The sequence below is a fragment of the Cylas formicarius genome, unplaced genomic scaffold (genome assembly GCF_029955315.1).
Source record: "Cylas formicarius isolate icCylForm1 unplaced genomic scaffold, icCylForm1.1 PGA_scaffold_6__28_contigs__length_40554024, whole genome shotgun sequence".
Classification (NCBI taxonomy): domain Eukaryota; kingdom Metazoa; phylum Arthropoda; class Insecta; order Coleoptera; family Brentidae; genus Cylas; species Cylas formicarius.
Window position 1 is genome coordinate 17,547,173 of NW_026844347.1, and position 22,354 is coordinate 17,569,526.

At 35.6% G+C, this 22,354-nt stretch overlaps 1 protein-coding gene across 4 annotated transcripts in view; it reads left to right on the forward strand.

Moving 5' to 3' along the window:
• The window catches only part of LOC132703990 (5-hydroxytryptamine receptor-like), a 536,822-nt gene that overhangs the window by 246,733 nt on the left and 267,735 nt on the right, over positions 1 to 22,354 (forward strand). For all 4 annotated transcript variants that reach the window (XM_060673574.1, XM_060673576.1, XM_060673577.1 and 1 more), the window contains exon 3: positions 8,306 to 8,340. Coding sequence is in view for 1 of the 4 variants with exons in the window: in XM_060673577.1 (XP_060529560.1) it covers positions 8,310 to 8,340 (31 nt within the window). In the remaining 3 variants the exon portion in view is untranslated. The remainder of the gene's footprint in view (positions 1 to 8,305; positions 8,341 to 22,354) is intronic.

Genomic DNA, 22,354 nt, shown 5'->3' on the forward strand with positions numbered 1-22,354 from the left:
ATATATATATATATATATATATATATATATATATATATATATATATATATATATATATATATATATATATATATATATATATATATATATATATATATATATATATATATATATATATATATATATATATATATATATATATATATATATATATACATATAGAATATATATATATATATATATATATATATATATATATATATATATATATATATATAGAATATATATGTATATATATATATATATATATATATATATATATATATATATATATATATATATATATATATATATATTTAAACACTTCGAACACTCGGAGCGCGAGCATTGAAGATGCCAAGTGAGATTTTGGCGAAACGTCTGCAGGATTCCAGTCGGATGCAGGATTTGCAGGATTCCAGTAGGAGTTCAACGAGCGAACGGATGATATCCCGGAATATAGTGTCATCACATTTTTCCATCCGTGAATCAATACGTGAGAATATATATATATATATATATATATATATATATATATATATATATATATATATATATATATATATATATATATATATATATAGTTGAAAAATATGCTTTTCTTGGATCCTTGTATATTTTTTATAGGATGATTCTTAGGATTTGGTCCACAGTGAACAAAACTCACAAATAATTTTAAAACACTGTAATTGTCATTGACGTTTCGACCGGCAACCCAGGTCTTTCTCAAAAACTGCAAAACAAAGGACAAAAAAAGCGTCTAACACAGAATATCTCAAACAGTAGACATATACGAATTTAAAAATTACAAATATTATAAAAACAAATGACATATATTAGTCATACTCACAAATTTATTATTTTTTTTTAAATGTCTATTATTAGCGCTGTTTGTGAAAAAGTATCACAACATACATCATTGCCAAAAACAATAACGTTCTTGCTTTGGCGTACGAATCACAAATAGAAGTGGAAAATAAACATTCATTCTATCTGTATATATATATATATATATATATATATATATATATATATATATATATATATATATATATATATATATATATATATATATATATATATATATATATATATATATATATATATATATATATATATATATATATATATATATATATATATATATATATATATATATATATATATATATATATATATGTATATATATGTGGGACTAAACCTATCTACCCTAAGGTGTAAGGTTGAATAATGTTTACAACTCGTATACGAATTTCCTCCATCCTTTCTTATTTAGTGCCATTTTCGTTGCTTCCATTATCCCTAGTCCTCTTTCTCTTAGTATATTCGCTATGTTCTGATCTAATGTTAATTGCGGTCTTCCTCTATTTCTTCGGCTGAATCTTCTCGCTTCCCAAATCAGTTTTGTTGGTCTCTTTTTGTCGATTCTTTTTAGGTGTCCGTACTATCGTAGTTGGCATTTCTCAATATGTTTTAGAACTGGTTGTACTTTCAATCTCTCTCTAATCGAGTCATTTCGGATTCTGTCTCTAATTGAGATACCTAGGACCTTTCGTAGGTACTTCATCTCGATGCTTTGAATACTATTTTTTGCCTTTTGGGTCAGTACCCAGCTTTCATATCCAAATGTTAAAATTGGGATGAATATTGTTTAATATATTGTTATTTTGGTTTTAGTTGATATTTCCTTCTTTCCTATGAAGCTTAATTTTAAAGTGTGAAATAGTCATGAGGCACTCTCGAGTCTCGCATTTAATTCTGTTTGGTGACACCCGTTGTTACTTAGTTGTACCCCCACTTATTTAAAAACGTCAACTTGCTCTATTCGTTTCTTATTTAATTCGATGTTCAGAATTCCATTTGTTTTGGACATAACCATAATTTTTTTTCCTCGTTGATTTTAAGGTTTTTCTCATTTTTTGTTCCAGATTTCCAGGTTCTTCTCAAGTTCCCTTTCATTGCTTGCAAACACAACCACATCATACGCAAACGCACATTTGCGTATCTAAACGGGTTCCAGATATTTATACCCTACTAAGAAAGCAGATGTACTGGTTCTTGTTTTTGTTTTTTTTTTATTACATCGTCCATAACTAAGTTAAATAGTAACGGCCTCAAAACGCTTTCCTGCATAACGCCCTCGTTTACTGTAAAGTATGCTGATTGCATGTTGTCGGTTCTGACGCAATTTTTGCTGTTCGTATATGTGGACATTATGTCTGAAATTAGTCTTCCTTCAACACCTCGCTCTATCAAACTCCGCCTCACCACATATTTTGGAAGTTTGTCAAAAGCTTTCTCCAGGTCTAGGAAAGCTAGATAGATCTCTGTATTGCTGTTTTGTACCTTTTCCATAATTTGCTTGATACTGAAGATGTGGTCGTGTATGCTTCTTCCTTTCCTGAATCCTCATTGAGATTGTTCTAGTTGTGATTCCAGGACTTTAGAAAGTTTTTCTTGTAAGACTCGCTCATATACTTTCGATGGTATGCTCAATAATGTTATCCCTCTATAGTTACTAAATCTCTTTTATCCCCTTTTTTAAATGACCACACCATGACTCCGATTTTCCAATCCTCAGGCACTCTTCCCTCTTGCCACGCTAGGTCGCATATTCTTGTTAGCACTCGACATCCTACTTCACCCATAGTTTTCAACATCTCCCCCGTGATTTCATCGTGTCCAGCAGCTTTGCCTTTTTTTTAGCTTACTTAGAGCGCATTTTATATCGTCCATCCTTATGTAGTCGTTCTTGCTCGTGTCGCCAGTGCCCTGTTCAAATTCATCATCTTCTTTATTGCCGTTATATAATAAACTTTGGAAATATGTTCTCCACCTGTCGATTATATCGTTGTCGTTGTCCAGTATCTTTCCATTTATGTCTTTTATTTGTTTTATAATTCCGATCTTATCTTTGGTCCTTAGCGTTTTGTAGAACAATTTTTGGTTGCTATGGAAGTCCGATTCGATTTTATTTCCAAAATATTCCCATGATTCTCTCTTCGCTTATAATATCGGTTGCTTAAATTTTCTCTTTATATTTTATAGCTGTCGTTGTTTTTGGTTGCTAAATATTTTTTCCATTATTGCTTTTTTATTTTAATTCCTTTTTTGACATCTGCATTCCACCATGCTGTGTTTTTTATGTCCCTGTTTATTTTTGTTACTCCATATACTTCTGTGCTTGTTTAAAGTATCGTACTTTAAAAAAAATCCCACAGTGATCTAGGTTGTTGGTTTTTATATCACACATACACATCCTTGCGTTCATTTGATTTTGGAATTCCTCTGCTATCTCTTTGATGCCACATATATAGGATCTAATCTAATCTAATTGACTCTTTTCTGTTTTTATTTTTTATGGTGTGTTTTGGGTGAGCTTTGGGTATTCCTAGGGAGGTTTTTCCAACCAACATGTAGTGGTCACTACCTACCTCAGCTCCTCTTCTAATCCTGACGTCCGTGATTTCATTTCTGCATTCTTTATTTACAATGATATAGTCAATTATCGATTTTTCATTCCAACTAATTACTTCTCTAGTGTATTTATGAATATCTTTGTGGCTAAAAAACGTGTTTATCACTGGCAGGTCATTCTGGATGCAAAAGTCAATAATTCTCAGACCGTTATTATTTCTGTTGTTTTCTCCCTATGACTTCCCCCTTCTTAATTACGACTCTCCCATTCAAATCTCCCATAATGATAATTTTTCCCTTAAAGCTTTTTACTATTTCAGTTACCTCCTCCCAAAATTTGTCTTTAACTTCGTTGGGTCCATATAGTATTAATACATTTATTATGTTGTTTGCGGCAGGTGTCAGTTCGATTTTTAGGATTCTTTCTGATATCTAAAATATCTACCCACTAATTTAAGACCATTGAAGGTGGGGGAGCCGATTGTGTTATCACAACTGCGGAGTACGTATGTATTTAAGTATGCCGCGTCCATAGATACCACGCATATTTCACAGAACAAGTGTTTGGTAGGGTTGGCATCTGAAAAAATCTTACCATTTTCGGTTGCTATGCTGTTTTTTGAAACCCCTCAGTCCACTTCGAAGAGTCTGTGATTAAAAATATTTTTTTAAATACAGGTTGTTTCACCACCTGCAAACAAGACTTTAGATTGGTATGCAAAATAATCTGTGTGTATTCCATTCCTTCGTGATATTTATTAATATTTAATTAACGTACATATTTTTTATTGTTTTCCTTGTTAGTGCCAAATGACAATTATAAGAATTTTCGAACTCCTGCCTTATAAAAATACTATCGCCGTGAGGTGCATAAATTGAAATTACAATTATTAATTTGGAACTAATAACGCCCTGTCTTTGAACTAACAACCATTCGTTTTAATGAACCTCATATTATTGCAGGAAGTCAAGACGTCTTATTTATGAATAAAATAAATAATTATAACAATAATAAAAGTAATAATATAAATAATTTATAAGCGCATTAACAAATATTTGCACTATTTTAACAGAAAAAACCACTAAAAAAATATTCGCCTATCGTTTAGCCCACTTGCAAGTACTAACCTGTGACGTGCCAAAATCTCAGGGGCGTATGGTAAAAGGCACCACAATACCCGGCTAGGTTACCCGTAGATATTCAGGGTAGTTTAGCTGCTATCACCAAGCCCTAACAAAATGTTGAATTCTGGGCGCCACGTGAATTGTGAATCTACGGTCCGGCTTGGTTACCGCAGCTGAACCAGACTGAACAGCACAAGGTGAGCCCCCAAATCACGAAAAAGCTCTGCCTGTTCTGCACCTCGGCACCTTCGCAGTGGGCTCAACTTCTTAAATGGGGCAAGAAAATGAAACTCTAAATTTAAGTGAATGAATTTAATTAGAGCTGGAAATAATATAACTAAATTACTAAGTACCTAATTCGGTGAAACTTGCTAAACCAATGTACAATATTAAAGCTCGACCAACTAAATTACGGGTGTATCAGGTGATTTTCCTCCGGTTGGAATTAAAAGGTGGGAGAAACTTAGTAAAGTGTGCACCAGGGGTATACAGAGCGCACGCGGAGAACAGGTACTGCAACGTGCGATAGCAGAGGTTATGTTCAAATAAATCGGGCTAGTGCCACTCATACGGGTGCGTCACAACAGGGGAGGGCCACTTATAGCATTAACAAAGTCCCATATAACTAACGGTACCTCACAAGCTTCATAGTTTCATGTCCCGTTGCATTACCGTCCTCGGCGTCCACCGCTCGCCACGTCCTAGCCCAAGTGTTTCTAGGCGGAATATGTATACAGTGCACGGGGCTCGGTCAATAAGTGGGTCACAGCTCACAATCCAACAAAAGCAAGTCCGGAGACAGTGCACTGGCTCGGTCAATAAGTGGGTCACAGCTCCACAAATCCAACAAAACCAAACCCGGACAAGCGGGACAAGCGGAAAAACCGGGAAGATAAAAAAAAACATAAAAATAAGCGTCTCTAGAAACACTACCCCCCTAACAGCGTAAAATTAGAAAACAGTGCCAGATTAGGTTAACCTACCTCGGCCAAGAGGGTTTTCTTAATGGGGGGACCAACGATGTCGGGTGCCCCTAGGAGTCTCTATCGGGAATTGGACGGCAGATAAATCCCCTCTCGGGAAACTTGTGCACCCAAGCAACAAGTCGCAATAGCCGCGGCGGAAGGCTCGATCCCCAAACTCGGTAAATTTCCAACCAATATTCCAATGACCTTCACCAGGCTTCTGCCGCCATCAAATCCATCGAGGAAAAAAGGAGTCCCAAAACCCCGTTCACCACCTTAAATATAAGTCCTCAGCCACAAAAAATTGGAGGGAATCGAGGCCTGAGAATAGGAACCGATCGAAAACTAGCAAAACAAAATAACCCTAGGCACAATACCAACCTAACACTTCCAAACCAATACTTCAGAATTCCGGAACAGAACTACTACGGACTTCGATAGAAAAATCTACTGCTTCGCTGTAAAGCAGCTTTGTATAACGTTGAAAAATGAAACCCATCAGAAATCAAATCCGAATTTGTAATTTTCGAGAACTATGCAACGATTATTTTACCAACCCACAGATGCCTCGCTAAGCCGCTAATCGGCGTTAGCCACGATCACTAAGGACTCTCGCCCAAATAATACGGCAGTCCTAATCTTTAATAAATTAATATCTTAAATACGCCAATAAAGGGTAATAATAAAACGGAACCGTGACAATCCAATTAAAACATTTCTCAGTTAATCAGGAATTAAAGTTATACAAACAGTTTGCCATAATGAAAATTTGTCCAAAAATTAATAAACATAAGTTGGGCAACTAAAGTATACAGAAAACAGCATAGCATCTAAATTTATGTAAATAGGCTTGAAAAGATTAAGTACACACTATTGCTAACTACTTTATTATTTATTGAAGCTAAAAAGGTTTTTCTAAGATTTCTTCCATTTGTTAAAGGCCCGCATATTTATGAATTGAAAGCTTTTTTAATATATAAAAATAATTATGACATTTTGCTAAACAAAAAATGGAAAACTTATGTGCCTGATTCACTTTTGTCATGTTTTCGGTGGACCGTAAGATAAAAACCAAAAAAAAAAAAATTCAAAGAAAAATATTATTTACACATCTTCTGGATTCGCCCTGAGTCGGTTGTTAACAAATAATTCGTCAAAGATTAGCTGAAACTAAGTTGCATTCTACTCTGTACTTGCTTATATACTGTTTGACGGGGGTAGAGTTAACGGAGGACATAAATATTACCTGGGACGAGTCGCGGTTAAGATTGTTTGATTGTCTAGAGATTTCTCTGATTTTCGCTTTTGGATTTTTCTTTAGTGAAGAAAATTATTACATACAGCTCCGATTTTGTGATTGTTTTCGCCAACTGCTGATGAGTTTTTTTTATCGTGGTCTTAAGGGTCTTTCATGTTTTTTTAGCTGTTAATATTTTTCGTCCTGTTTCTCAAATTCATGGAATTCTGTAAGCTCCTGGTACCTCAAACGGAATTTTGTCTCTGATTTGCTTTAACGTTATATTTTTATGATTTAACGTTTGATATCTCTAATGTGCAAAATATTAGAGAGAAGACCACATGTAATTCTGGGTTCAGTGACTCGGGTCGAGATAATTTTACAACACTGTAAACAAGAGACTTGATAACCGATGATTTTTGAACCGGATGATGATGACATTGAGTCTCATTTTTTTATAGAAATCCTACCCACATAGACAGATACATCATCATCCGATTCAAAAATCATGTGTCATCAACTGTCTTAGATAAGAACGGAAGACTATTATTAGTTTCTAATTCAATCGTAAAACGTATCTTAGGGCAAAGAAAATCTTTAGGATTACTTATGGATCATCATATGGATGGTGGAAAAGCCACAGATGTTCCCGAAGACCGAGTCAATGTTGAAACATTCCAGAATAACGTTTGGAACAAATGCAATGCTTTCTAATTGTTCAATGAAGTGAAAGTGTATGTATGTATGTGTCAGATGAATTAAAATCGGAGAATCTGCATGCCTGGAAGATGTTTTTCTTGAGTCAAATTCATGAACAAATAGGAGGGACAGCTATGGGTTCTCCATTATCACCAGTTATCGTGAATATATTTATGGAAGCGGTCTAGAAGATAGCCCTTGATCAAACTTGTAGGAACGCTAAGTGAATGACACTTTTGTTATTTGTTGTCATGGTCAAGAATCCCTCCGTGTAACCGTGTAAAGTTTATACACCTTTTTTCGGCGAAACATTCGATTTAGCTTCAGCTGACTCAGGTGGAATGTTTTTATCTTAAATTTCAGGGCAAGCTTGACAAAAGTGAAACACCTTAAACAATCTTAATTTTTGGTTTAGAAAAAAATCATCTCTAAGTCACAGAAAAATGTACCAAAACTTCACTAATTTAGTCGATCTCATAATTTCAACAATAAAGAAGTTAGAAATAGGCGCTCCTGAAAATGAAGAACAAATCTGTTTTAAATGTTACACTTGTATGGGAATGGAAAAAGTAAGGAGGAAAGAGTTTTTCTCTTATTTATAACATCACATAAAATATGCAATTGGAATATCAGGCAAACAAATTGAGTATGTCATTATAATCAGATTTTGTCTAAGTTATTCTTTATGTAGTTCAGTTAAAAATCTACTTTAAAATTGCTATCTTCACGAATCTTCAAACAAAAAAAACAAAATCTCCTAAAACTTTTCGTCGTTAACAGAAATATATTACTAGGTGTATATGTAGTTTGCGTTTTATTTATTTGTGATTCCTTTGTTATAGAATTGCGAATTAAAGTAACAATATGTAATTCTTATTTGCAGGAAAATGTTGGTGTCTACTGTCGCAATCCATCCATGTAAGTAATCCGTCGACTATGTTAACATTGTTCAGAAACCTTATTGTCGCGTCCAATTTTTATCTCCTTCCGTTCGATATTTCACATTGTTCAACTCCATATTCCCCAGAGCTATAAATAGGTATCAAAGATAGCAAGACAAAACGTTTTCGTTCTAAAAGAAATATCTTCAAGGCATTGCTCAAGTTCTTATTTCGAACATGTCACTTAAAGTTTAGCTAAAATATAATGCGGCCGCACTCTCTGTTTGTCGAGAGGTCAAAAAGTTAAGCTTCGAGGGAACTGTTCTATATGCGAGTTTTTTTATATCGCAGTTTAGTTTAGGTTTTTTTGTAAATCGTGATGCGGTACGTTTTCCTAGGGCGATCGACGGCAGTTACTTGCCGGGCCGCGTATTGTACGGAGTCGTGAGTAAACGGTTGCATTGTCGTGGTCGAGTTTCATTTCACGTTAAATGAATACATAACAGTGGCGCAGTCAGCACTCGAACCAAAATATTATTTAAAATGTCGACTTTTCTCGGGAACCTCGGTTCATTTGACTCGGAAAAGTCAGATTATGCAATTTTTTCCGAGAGACTTCAACAGTTTTTCGCCGCGAATGAGATAACGGATGAGGATAAAAAACGGGCAACACTTCTAAACACATTAAACGAAGAATGTTACGTTTTGTTACGAAATTTGTGCGTGCCGAAAACGCCGCCGGAGCTGAAGTTTGAAGAGTTAGACAAGTTGTTATTAAAACATTTTTCTCCCGTGCGTTCGTATTTTTCGGAAAGATCAAAATTTTACACAGCAAAAAAGGAGCCAAGTGAAAAAGTGTGTGATTGGGCGGCTCGCGTAAAAAATTTAGCAAGTTTTTGTGGGTTTGATGCCTCTATCACTCTCGACCAATTAATGAGGGATATATTCACGGTTGGCTTAAATGATGTGCGTTTTAGTGTCCGCTTATTTGAGGAAAATCCTCAAAGCAGCAAGTGCACCTTCCAGTTTATGGAAAAAATCGCATTGTCAAAGGAATCTGCATTTTTTGACCACGAAAAACGCACGTCGAAAGATACATCCACACAAATCAAAAGAGAACCAGAAGAGCTGTTTTATAACAATCAAAAACCAGGTATTTTTCGTCGGAGCAGGGGTAAGTCAAATTCAAGGACCCCCCAAAAGGAACTAAGATCGAAAACATCAAGTTTCCATTCTTGTTCAGTTTGTGGCCGTTCCAACCACAAATCGTCCGAGTGTGCCTACCGCAATTATTTTTGTCATAAATGCGGAGTAAAAGCATATTTAGCACCCTTGTGTAAGCAGAATAACGTGGGTCAAAATTTTCTAAAAGAAAACGCGCTCGAAAGTTTGGACGATAGCGACGATCCGTGCTTCATTATCAGTGATAAAACCTTGCAAGGTCCCACGAACATCACCCAGACGTCCGTACAAAATATGTTTCATAAGAAAACAGAAAATATCCATAGCAGTTCAATAAGTAACGAAAAACCTATTTTAATTAAATTAGAGATAGATAAAATGCAATTTAATTTTGAAGTGGACTCCGGTTTCGCCCACGTGGCAATTTCGGAAAAAATGTATAACAAACATTTTCAAAAATATCCGTTAATCAGTAATGATTTGTGTTTGAAAGATTATGTCGGTGTATCTTTTCAACCTTTGGGTTTTGTAAACTTAAAAATAACATATGATTGTCAAAATTACAACCTAAAAACGTATGTAATTAAGAACGGCGGGCCACCCTTATTAGGTCGCAATGGTCTGAAAATGCTAAATATCGGGCTTTGTAAATCAGTCGATAGCAATACCAGTTTATTATATGTAAATTCGGACGCCAAGTTGCAAAATTTATTAAAAAATTTCGAACCAATATTCAGCAGTACGCTACGTACATTCAATAAGTTCAAGGTCACGCTAAAATTAAAAGAAAACGCCACCCCAAAATTTTTTAAGCCTCGGCCGGTTCCAATAGCATTAAAACCGAAAATTGAGCAAGAAGTGGACCGGCTAGTCAAAAACGAGGTGCTAGTGCCCACAGAATTTTCAAAGTGGGCAACACCTATCGTCCCAATATTAAAAAAAAACGGCGGAATAAGGATCTGCGGCGATTTTTAAGGTGACCTTGAACCCCCAATTGGAATTTCAACAGTTTCCTCTTCCAAGAATTGAATACTTATTTAGCCAACTAGAGGGGGGAATGAAATTTTCAAAAATCGACCTTTCAGAAGCGTATCAGCAAATTTTGCTCGACGATCAGTCCAAAGAGTTGGTTACCATCTCCACACATAAGGGGTTGTTTTCTTATCAAAGATTGCCTTTCGGCATACACTGCGCGCCCTCCATCTTCCAAATAATCATGGAGCAATTATTTAATATTCCTGGCGTTATATCATTCCTAGATGACATTCTGGTGACAGGGAGAAACCATCTTGAGCATTTGGAACGATTAGAACAAGTCTTTCAAAAATTATCGGAATGTGGCTTCCAATTAAAAAAAAGAAAAATGTAGTTTCATGCAAGAATCTTTGACTTATATGGGTCATTTAATTGATAGGTTCGGCTTGCACAAAACCGATGAGAGGGTCGAAGCAGTGGTCAAAACCAAGGTACCTTCCAATATCACAGAACTTAAGTCATTTCTCGGGGGCGTCAATTATTATGTTAAATTCTTACCGAATGCGTCGCCCATCCTTTATCCTTTATATAGTTTATTAAAAAAAATCATCCCTTGGGAATGGACACCGGCTTGCCAAAATAGCTTCGATAAAATCAAGGATATGTTAGTATCTCCATCTGTGCTGGCCCATTTTGACCCAAAATTACCAATCAAATTATTGGTAGATGCCAGCAGTATAGGTCTAGGGGCAATAATTAGTCATACCTACACAGACGGAACTGAGCGACCCATCGCGTTCGCTTCAAGGTTGCTAAATAAAAACGAACTCTTCTATTCCCAATTCGAAAAAGAGACTATAGCAATAATATTCGGGGTCAAAAAGTTCTTCCAATACCTTTACGGCATCAAGTTCACACTGTACACACACCATAAACCTCTTTTGGCAATACTGGGCGACAAAAAAGGGTTGCCAGTTTTTGAAGCCAACCGCCTACAAAGATGGGCATACATTCTATCTTCATTCCGTTTCGAAATTAAGTATGTCAATACCAAACAAAACTACTTTGATTTCCTATCTCGGTTAGGGGGAAACACTAAAAATATGTTTCACCATGCCAGCAATCCGTTACTATTCGACTCGGGGAAACAAGATCAAATTTCATATTTAAATTACATCGAAAATTCAAAATTCCCAGTTAATTTCCAAAAGATTAAAGAACAAACCTCAAAAGATGTCGTTTTGAGCAAAATTATATTTTATGTTCGAAACGGTTGGCCACAAACTTGCCCCTCTACAGTTTTTAAACCTTATTTTCTTAAAAAACATGAAATTTCTGTAGAACATGGTTGTTTAATGTGGGGTTACCGTCTAATTGTGCCTCCAGTCTTCTATGACAGTATTTTGGGGGAATTACATTTAACTCATACCGGAATCGTTAAAATAAAAGCCTTGGCGCGTTCATGTTTGGTGGCCAAAAATCGACGATTCTATCGAGAAAATCGCGCGTTCATGCAAAACATGTGCACTTTATTCGGAAAACTCCGCGAAACCTTCTTTAATTATGTGGGATACTCCTAAAGAACCATGGACTCGTGACCACGCTGACTTTTTCGGACCATTTTTAAATAAAACAGTTTTAGTAATCGAAGATGCCACTTCAAAATGGCTAGAATGTTTCATAGTCTCAGACATATCTTCTGCACAAACCATAAAAATCTTCAGAGCTCTATTTGCTCGTTTTGGTCTCCCAAAAGAAGTTTCCACCGATAACGGTCAGACTTTTATGTCCGAGGAATTTCAAAATTTTTTGGCAAGTTTGGGGATCATTCACAAAGCGGGTGCTCCATATCATCCGGAAACGAACGGGCTGGCCGAATCAGGCGTCCAAATTGCAAAAAGAGCGTTACGCAAAGGTTATGCGGATGGGGTGACCGATTTACAACTTATTTTAGCAATACACCGCACACTACGACCCAAGAATGTCCAGCAAAAATGCTTTTTGGTCGCTTTTTACGCACTAGATTTGATTTAATTTTACCTTCGACCGAAAATATTGTAAAAGAAAAACAAAACAAAATAGAACTTAAGCGCAAAAAGAAAGGGGAAAGTATGGACCCGGGACTACCGTCTAAACACGGATAAAAGCAGGTGGTGTCAAGGGGTAGTTCGAGATATACTTGGCCGAAGAACTTACGTGGTTGAGTTGGTCGGTGGAGTCACATGGAAAAGACATTCAAGTCAGTTAAAAAAGTATCATTGTAACGACAAGTCTTGCCCCAGCAAGGAAAACTCCATGACAGCCCCAATAAAAAAACTCCTCGATGACTCCACCTTCCAACGTAACAAGAAACAGATCAAGTAATACTGTAACGTCAGTGAGGTCTAGCGATAGCGAAACATCGGACTCAGAAAGTCAAGACATTATCTCACCCAGTGAAAACAACCCCAGCGACAATGAAGTCTCAAGTGACCACGGTGCGCATGTGCTTCGTAGACGTAGTAAGATTAACCCTCCAGATCGTTTACAAGTCGCCCAGTAAACGTGACACTCATATCTAAATGCAAGTGTACATAAACACCACTAGAGTTAAGTTAGTTTCAGTTTATTATAGGGGGAAGGTGTTCTATATTCGAGTTTTTTTATATCGCAGTTTAGTTTAGGTTTTTTTGTCAACCGTGATGCGGTACGTTTTCCTAGGGCGATCGACGGCAGTTACTTGCCGGGCCGCGTATTGTACGGAGTCGTGAGTAAACGGTTGCATTGTCGTGGTCGAGTTTCATTTCACGTTAAATGAATACATAACAGGAACTTACGTTGTCGGGAAGTGTTTCTATAAAAGTAAAGGAAAAGCAAAATAAAATGGTGTGATATTGTTCTATGTTCAGAATAAAACACGATCTTTTATTTTCCCGATTTCCCAATTTATCATAATATATTTGATGTCGCGCTAAATATAAACATGGAAGGAAGTTACAATGCAATGTGTACAGGTACTTCTGTATGAATTTTTAGCAAAAAAAAAAAAAATGTAAATGCATATATTTTGGCGATGACAGTTTTCTGATAGTGATGATGCATTTTTTTTAGGCAAAATATGTTTGAATATTTTCCCGAATCTTTGTTTTTGTGGGACGTTTAATAAATTTTGTCATAACGTTTTGTTAAACTGTGTTTTATTGATGTTTAGCCTACTCAGGGCTTCAAGTGTGTGTTTTAGTTCAGTCAGTTCATAAAAATGCTATAAATATAGTTTATAAAGTAGTAAATCTCGCACTCTTAGTACCATGATGACAAAATGTGAAGGAATGACTACTTTTGATTTTTATTAAAACAGTTTTGCTAGTAATGATAAACTAATAGAATTATTTTAAAATTTTAAGAAGATTATGTAAGATTTAAGATTAAGATGAATTATATTAAGATTTAAAATGATGCGTTGGCACAATACTAAAATGCTAACTTCGTGTAGACTTTGTAATGCTACAGTATTTTAAAAATTTATATATTTGTTTCACTTTAACTGGAGTTAATGATTGATTATTAGGCATTATAACTTTTTAATAATATTTATGTTTAAGATTTCTTAATGAGTTTCTTCGCAATTTCTAAACTTTTTTAAATACGATGAGCTACATCCGATTGGCATCAGTTTCGGCATCACAAACAAGATGTTTTGCAGAGTACATATAATTGTCATTTCCTCTCCAATATCTTTTCAAATTTCCATCTACTTTTCTTGAGTTTATCGTGAGTAAATGACTCAACAGCTGAAGATCATAATTTTCTCTATTTTGAGCTAGAATCTCTCGCGAGCTATAGTGCAGTTTTCGGTAGATTTAAAACACTGGTATTTTAAAGTTTGTCGAGTCTGCTGGTCAAATCTCAAGTCACTCTTTGAATACACTCGTGCCGTTTTCCATAACTAAAGCCAAAAACTAGTTGTAGAAAATGGGTAGTATGTAACACGTTTACAATTTTTTTCAGATACTCGTTTATTAAATTCATGACGAAGTGTGGATTGTATAAGTTGTTGCATCTACTTTTTAATTTTCGAAACTCTTACCCATTATTGTATTTATTATTCGTATTATTGAAAAATATATTAATTTACATACTAACCATAATCAGGCAGGTATTTATCCCGGGAAAAACGCAAAAATGTAGCTATCGATCATACTATTCAATTTCTTATTAGGTTAGAAGAAAAAAAGTTTTTGATAATTGGGAAATAAAATATGATTGGAAAAATTATACTTAAGTTTTTATAATTATAAACCTTATTGAAACATACACCAAGTAACTACAAACTCCTGCAGTATCAGCGTTCGATTATAACTTAAAGAAAAATTGCGATGTATAACTCTCTAGATATTAAAATAATGTGTGTGGCGCAGCAGGAAGGCAAGACCATAAAGATAGATACCGATAATGCTCATAGTGGAAAATTAGAAATATATACAGCGGTACAATGCCCCATAATATACAAAATTAGGTATAATACTTGTTTCGGCCGATTGCCTATACCCGATATGGATTTGAAACAGATCAGGCCAGGCTACTCTATCAAATCAAAAATTAATCTCTTCATTTTGCAGTAGAAGTTTTAATCTCAGCTACCCAACTTCAAAGCTAGCTTCAAATTGCGATGGCCGTTTCTGAAATGATCTGTCAGTATCTCACCATTTTCATCTAGAAACAACGTCAACAATTTGATAGAGTGACAATGATATTGACTAATTTAAGTAACACAATTATTTGTCTTTTTTGTATTATTGACCACCAACTGATTGCGCGTATTGTTAAATGAATTAAATAAAATTTCAAAGAATGAATATCAAAGTAAATATACGGCCAAGTAGTTTTGCTTGAAATTTATAACAGTTTTCTACAGAAGGGGTATTCAATAACCGGTTTAACGTTTTTTTCGTAAATATCTGAATTGGCTTTCAGTATTTCATAAACCTCCAAAATTAAATATGCGTAAAGGAACGTCAACATATATTAAATTCCTCAAAAGATTGATCCGCCTTCCGACTGAATATAACTTTCGGAGACTTTACTTTGTTCAGAGATTATTGGAAAAAGGAAACGTTACTAGACGATAAATTTTTCGACCGTATCTTTTCTGAAGAATTTTTGTAGATTAAATTTTAAAAATACTACAATAACTTACCCTTTATTAATTTGCGACGGTAAAAACGATGGATAATGGGCGATTTAAGCGTTGTTTCAATGCCATGCCAACTTTGCATAGGAATAACAGATCCGGAATGGAGATCATCGCATAATAACACAAATAGAGGAAATGATGGCAATTCGGCATACGGAATATCTCTTTAAGTATGGTATAAACTATTAATTTCACCTGCATTTAATGGACAACTGACTTTGTGGTTATTTTGGTTGATGTAGGATGCAAACACACGTTAAAAATTAATTCTGGCATGGCTAGAACTTTTTTAGTGAAATTAAATTAACATTAGTTTGGGTCCTCAGGTAAGTAAAAGTTAACGTTTCAAGTTTTTGATTGTATTTTTTCGATAAGCATTTATGTTGCTAAATTGAAGTATTATAAATGGTGCAAATTTATCTTCCAAATTATATTTATTTTTTGATTTTTTCTTTTGTTTAGCCATGCCACCCAAAAAAACTCCCAAAAAGCGACAGCACTAGAATCCAGAAGATATGGCGCTGCTATGCTAGCAGCAATGGTTGTTTTTACATGGAAAACATGACAGACTCAAACTAATTTATTTACAGAGTGGTTTAAGCACTTGATTGAATATATTAAATGATATGAAAAGTCGCCAAGCTTGCTAGTTTTGGTTAGTTTTGGAATTTGACAGATTTATTGAATTATATCAAACAAAATCTTTAATCGATTATTCAAAAATAGAATTTTCAAATGAACAATTATTAAATAAAAAACATAAAAATATTATTGCTCTTTTTCAACAAAGTGAACTTAAGAACTCACATTTTAAAATAATCGACGATTTATTTGAAGAATCCCCACAATTTTCAACCGACAAAATAAATATTCTATCTTCTAAAACAGAAAAGAAACGTGACCATTATATTATTGTTTTCTCGTTTGATAACGAAAATGCAGTACCAGAATTATTTAAAATACTTTGTAACACTGACCTTAGTGAAAACAAGACGTATTATGTCGAAAACCATATAAAGTTACCTATTCTCGAAATGATATCTTATATTTTCGCCGACAAAGATTTAAAGCTAATCGTTTGTCAAAATATAGTTACGGACATTGTAGACAAAGATCAAATACCAATAATTATTCATCAAAACCATTGTGGATAAAGTGTAACGGGTTCAATTTGTCATTGGCTACTTATGTTTCTCACATGTAGGTTAATAATGCTCGGAGACTACCTATTAAATGTTTTATTCTCACAATTACACACTGTCTTAATCCTCAAAGCTACTGGTATTGCTAATTATTCTTCACTACTTCATTCTGTTCGAACACACTGTAACTGTTTAATTGCTTGGTGTGATTTGCCTGTCCTAAAATAAATGTAAATAAGTGTAAGTCCTTGCATTTTTGCTGCAATTTGAGATGTTAAGGCGGAATGCGGTTGGATTGCACGAGACGATCGTCCTGTATTCCTTCTTATTTCCGAACTAACGGCAATTTCTATTCTTGTCCCTTGCTTTCATTTATTTACACTTGTTGCTTTTTGGAGAGGTTTTTTTTTATTTACGCTTTATTTGACCACTGCTGCTAAGGCAATTCAGCCAGCTTCTCGGTAGTGGTGTGGAATAAACTATTTCCATGAAGGATGCCTCCGTAAAGAGGGTCTGGGTGATACCATCATCCTACTGGACGGCTATACAGGAAAAAAAAATGGACGAAAGAATTAGAAAATGTGAAAACAATATTCAAAGTTTTAATCCACATGCATCTAAAAAGCGGCAAACAATTCTAGCAGCAAAATCCAACTGAGTGCGGTGAAATAAAATGGAATTAATATGCAGAGGCGAAGGAAAATTAGCACTAATGAGTGACTCATACAACTGTTGTGATTTTTCCCAATGAAGAGCACAATCAAACAGCACATGACTTAAATCGCCCAGTTCTCCACATTCACAGTCTCCGGAGAGTTTGACTTTGATTCTATTTAGGTGAGCCGGAGAACAGCAATGGTTGCTTCTCAGTCTACACATAGTTGTGATTTCTCTTCTATTCAGGTCGAGCTTATGAAACCAGGGTTTTTAGTTGGCGGAGTAGAATAATGTGAGGTGAAATTAACGCCTTTCCCTAATCCTATATGTTTCCATCTGTCGCTCCAAGCATTCCAGATGTTATGCTTTAATTTAGGGAAGAATTCCCTAAAGCTCAATTTTATGTTTTCCTGTGGTTCGAGGCGTGCAGCATTGGCGATCTGGTCCGCAATATCGTTTTCTTTTATACTGGTATGGCTTGGTATCCAGCATAATTGGATGTCCTTATTTTGCGTTTTTATTAAGGTAAATAGTTTATTCTTAACCTGCAAGGTTAGGTAGTTAGACTTTGCATCCATCCCAGTTTTATTGATATCTTCGAGGGCACTTTTGGAGTCTGAAAGGATGACTGCTTTGTTGATGTCCTTGAATTCAATCCAATCAAGAGCTCGACCAATAGCATAAATCTCGGCAGAGCAAATGGATAGTTCACTTGGTAGGCCTTGTCCCATTTTAAGGTTCGTATTGTAGTTGTAAACGCCAAAACCTACTCGGCCTTCTTTATCTTTTGAGGCGTCTGTAAAAATTAAATGAAAATCTGGGGTCCAAGTCTCGCTCTTCTTAATTTCAAATAATTTGGAGTTATTATTATCTTTCTTTAGTTTTAAGTCTTGGATTTGAACAGAGCTTAAAAGGTTCGGCAGTGGACAAGAGAAACAGGGATAAACTGGGCTCCTGTAAAGTGTATCTAACAGTGAATCAACTCTTTCAAAAGCATCCACAAGTGCAGGAATACTCTTTTTCCGAAAAAAGTAATAATTTTCATTATAGGTGATATATAACCATCTAACCGCAGCTAAGGTTTCACTGTCCTCTAAACTGGCAGCTTTCAATAATGATTTAGCCGCTAGCATGTATCTTCTGTGTTCTAAATCCATTTCACTTGCTTCCCCTAGAAGTATGTTAGTAGGTGTGGACTTCATATATCCCAGAGCTATTCTCAGTGCCTCAAATTGAATTTTGTTAAGTTGAGCAATAGACTTTCTTGAGCTACCACCCAAAAAAGAGGCTCCATAATCCAAATGGGATCTGACATAAGCTTTGTAAAAAGTTAGAAGGGTAGAGGGATGTGCCCCCCACCAGATTCTACTTATAAATCGCATCATATTCAACCCACCTGAAGCTTTCTGTATCATATTTCTAATTTGTGGCTCCCATGACAGTTTTGGTTATATGTATATTTTGCAAAGTTCTATTCAAATTGTTCACTATTGTTTGGGCATAAGTCCCAGTACTCAGCAAGGCGGTATCGTCCGCAAACTGTAAAAGTCTTATGTTCTCAGGAATTGTTTCTTTAATTGAATTGATGTAAATATTAAATAGTAATGGAGAAAGAGGGGAACCTTGGGGAACTCCTTTGCTGGTGGTTCTGCCTGACACGAATGCATTAGTAGATGGATCTTTAACTTGTATCTTCCTGTTCGTGAGAAAATCTTTAATGAGCAAAGTCAAATCTCTGGCGATTCCAATTTTGGCCAACACCGAGGTCAAGAAGTCAACATTTATATTATCGTAGGCATTGGATATGTCCAAAGTCACCATTGCTGCTAGTTGATTGCGAGCCAAACGGCAGAGGACCTCTGAGGAGATAACTGCAAGATTGTCGAAAGTTCCCTTACCCTTTCTGAAACCAGTTTGGCGAACGTCTATTAAACCTTGGTTCTCTACGAACCATTCCAGTCGGTTTTTGATCATAATTTCAAAAGTTTTGCTTATGCAAGAAGCTAAGTTGATGGGCCTGTAGGACGATAACGCTGAGGGGTCTCTCCCCGGTTTAGGAATTGCGATCACCATTTGGGTTTTCCACGTCTCTGGAATGGTGGTTTCCCTCCGAAGTATTTTGTTGAAAAATTTGATAAGACTGCTCCTTCAACAGGGAGATGGCTGAGCACACTGAAAGGTACTTTATCCACACCGGGACTCTTGCTCTTCCGACCTTTAACAGCCGCGACAAATTCTGAGATATGGAAGTCTTCTGTATATTCTGATGAGAAGCGACATTCGGGGATGTTACGCAACATAGAGGGAGGTTGCGTCAAAAGATCAAACATATCTTGTGGGATTGAGAAATTCAAGGGAAAATGATAATTTTGATACCTGATACCTTTAGCAAACCTTCTAATTCTGCTCCAAACTTCTTTTGCACTAGTATTTGGAGATAGATTCTCACAAAAGTTGACAAAGCCTTCCTTTTTCTTCTTACGTAGCAGCTGTCTTGTTTTTGCCCGGGTTCTTAATGATTCCAGGAAGTTGGTCTCAGAGGGGTTGTTTTTATAATCTCTGAATGCTGAATCTCTGAATAGCGTTGGTGCACTCATTATCCCACCAAGGTAACCCGTAGTTTAATGAGTGTTAATGCGTTGGAACAGATTCTGCAATAGATAGGAAAATTATATTCATAAAATCCTCATAATTTATAGGAGGTGAAGTTCTAAATTTCGTGGAGATTAAATCGGAAAATTTCTCCCAGTCTGCCTTGTTGAAATTATATTTGCTAGTGTAGTTTCTTGTCGAACCTGAGTTGCAACGGTTATTTCCGATGATACACAAAATAGGAAAATGATCGCTATTCACTCTATCCTGGAGAACCCTGCAGTCAGTAAGTCCAGACAGTCTCTGGGAACAAAAAGCTACATCTGGAGCGCTGTGTACGTCTGGGCGTGTGAGCCGAGTAGCTGATCCATCATTTAGTACCCACAAATCGTGATCCTTAATGAAATCATAAAGAATGTTCCCACTTCTAATTCCCCGTAAGTAACTGACCTGGGAACCCCATATTGGATTATGGGCATTAAAGTCTCCCATAAAGAGGACTGGTTTATTACGGGTTAGATCGAAAATTGAATCGAGGCTTGCCCTGACCAAACAAATATCTGGAGGGTTGTAAACGCAACAAATAAAAAAATCGACAAGCTCTGCAAGAATAACCTGACACCTCTCTGGTATATTAATTCTGCTTAAGTCGATGATATTATATTTTATTTTGTTTTTCAAGAAAATTGCTATACCATCTGCACCATTAGGTTTATCAGCTCTTACAGAAGAGAACCCTGATATTTTAAAGTTAGTGTTGGGTTTGAGCAAGGTTTCATTGAGCAATAAGATCTGTAGCTTAAAATCCCTTATAACTCTAATGATAGCATCTTTATTTTTTTCAGCCCCGCAAATGTTCCAATGAACGATATTTATTATAGCTCAACTATAAAACGCTTGTGACTAAAACTTAAACTTAGTTTTGTTACGTAAAAACTACTGTTAGATTAAAACTAGTGATAAGATTACCTTTTCTTTTTCTAACCCCTGTAGGTCAACCGCTGCCATCGCAGCCGCCCCCCCTCCTTAGGTCAAATGAACCAAAATATTGTTTGATATTGTTGACACAATTTTCATCCATACCCTTTATTGACATAACGTCTTTTTTGAAAGCTTCAAACTTATTGCATACTTCTTCCCAGCCATATCCTACAGGAGTTACTTCCATTTCCGACTCTGATGTTGAGTTTTCACCTACTTGTATAGATGAGACTTTTCTTCTTGCACTTGAGGATAACAAAGTTAGTTCATGGGCTACTTTATCATACCCTTTGATAAATTGGGTGTCAGGCCGTTTTCTTTTAAGTACTGATGTATATGAGGAACAGCCCTGAGGACTTGTTGGATGAGGAGTTTTATTCTGAGTTTTTTTATTTAAACTAGGAAAATCTTCTGGTTTTCGGGTAAAGCCTTGGTTTGCATTAATTAGCCGTGGATGCAGTTTAGCTGCTTCATAAAAAGAAAGGTTGTAGAAGCTCATGGTCTCGTTAATTTGTTTTTGCCGTTTGTATTCGGGACACCCCCAGTAGCAGTGTGGTGTCCCTTGCAATTTACGCAGCTTGGTTTTGGATTTACTTCACAATTTGGAATTTTACACGTTTTAGTCAGATTGTTAAGATGATCTGCAGGGCATTTCATTTTTTTCATTGCTTGCTCTCTTTTTTCACAAACAAACATGAGATGATCTTCTGTACAAAAACCGCAACGAGGCTTGCCTCTACAATTATTTTTGACATGTCCAAATCTGCAACAATTGACGCACATTATAACCGGGTTAACATATTTTTCCACTTCTCTTTCATTATTAAAAATATTTACAGTTTGGGGTAATGATTTGCCTTCAAATGTTACAATATAATCATTTGTGGGGATGGTTTTCATTACTGTTTCACCAGAAATAGCAAGTATTTTCTTCCTTCTTAAGACTCTTTTTACATTTAATATCTTAATCGACCTGGCCCGGGATCCTTCTCCTGTATAAGCTACCGCTTCTGAGTAAAAATCGTCTTCCGTAATTTGGTCCCCTACATCCTTGATTAGTCCTCTACAAGTGACAAGACGTTGTGGAATGTACCTATTATAGCCTCTAGCAGAACTGAAACTTTCATTTGACAAAAACTGATTAGCATACTCTGATGTTCTGAATTCAATTCCAATTTTATTAGCCCCTTTTCTATTGATTTTTGTTATACCTTGTACTCCAGCTCTGTGCAAAATTTTTCCAATATTCATCGGGTGAATGTTTCCAACTTGAGAAGTTATTCCTTCCATTATGATAAGAAATGGTCCCTGGTCTGTAAGTTCATATTTATACTTTCGGTTAAGTGTTC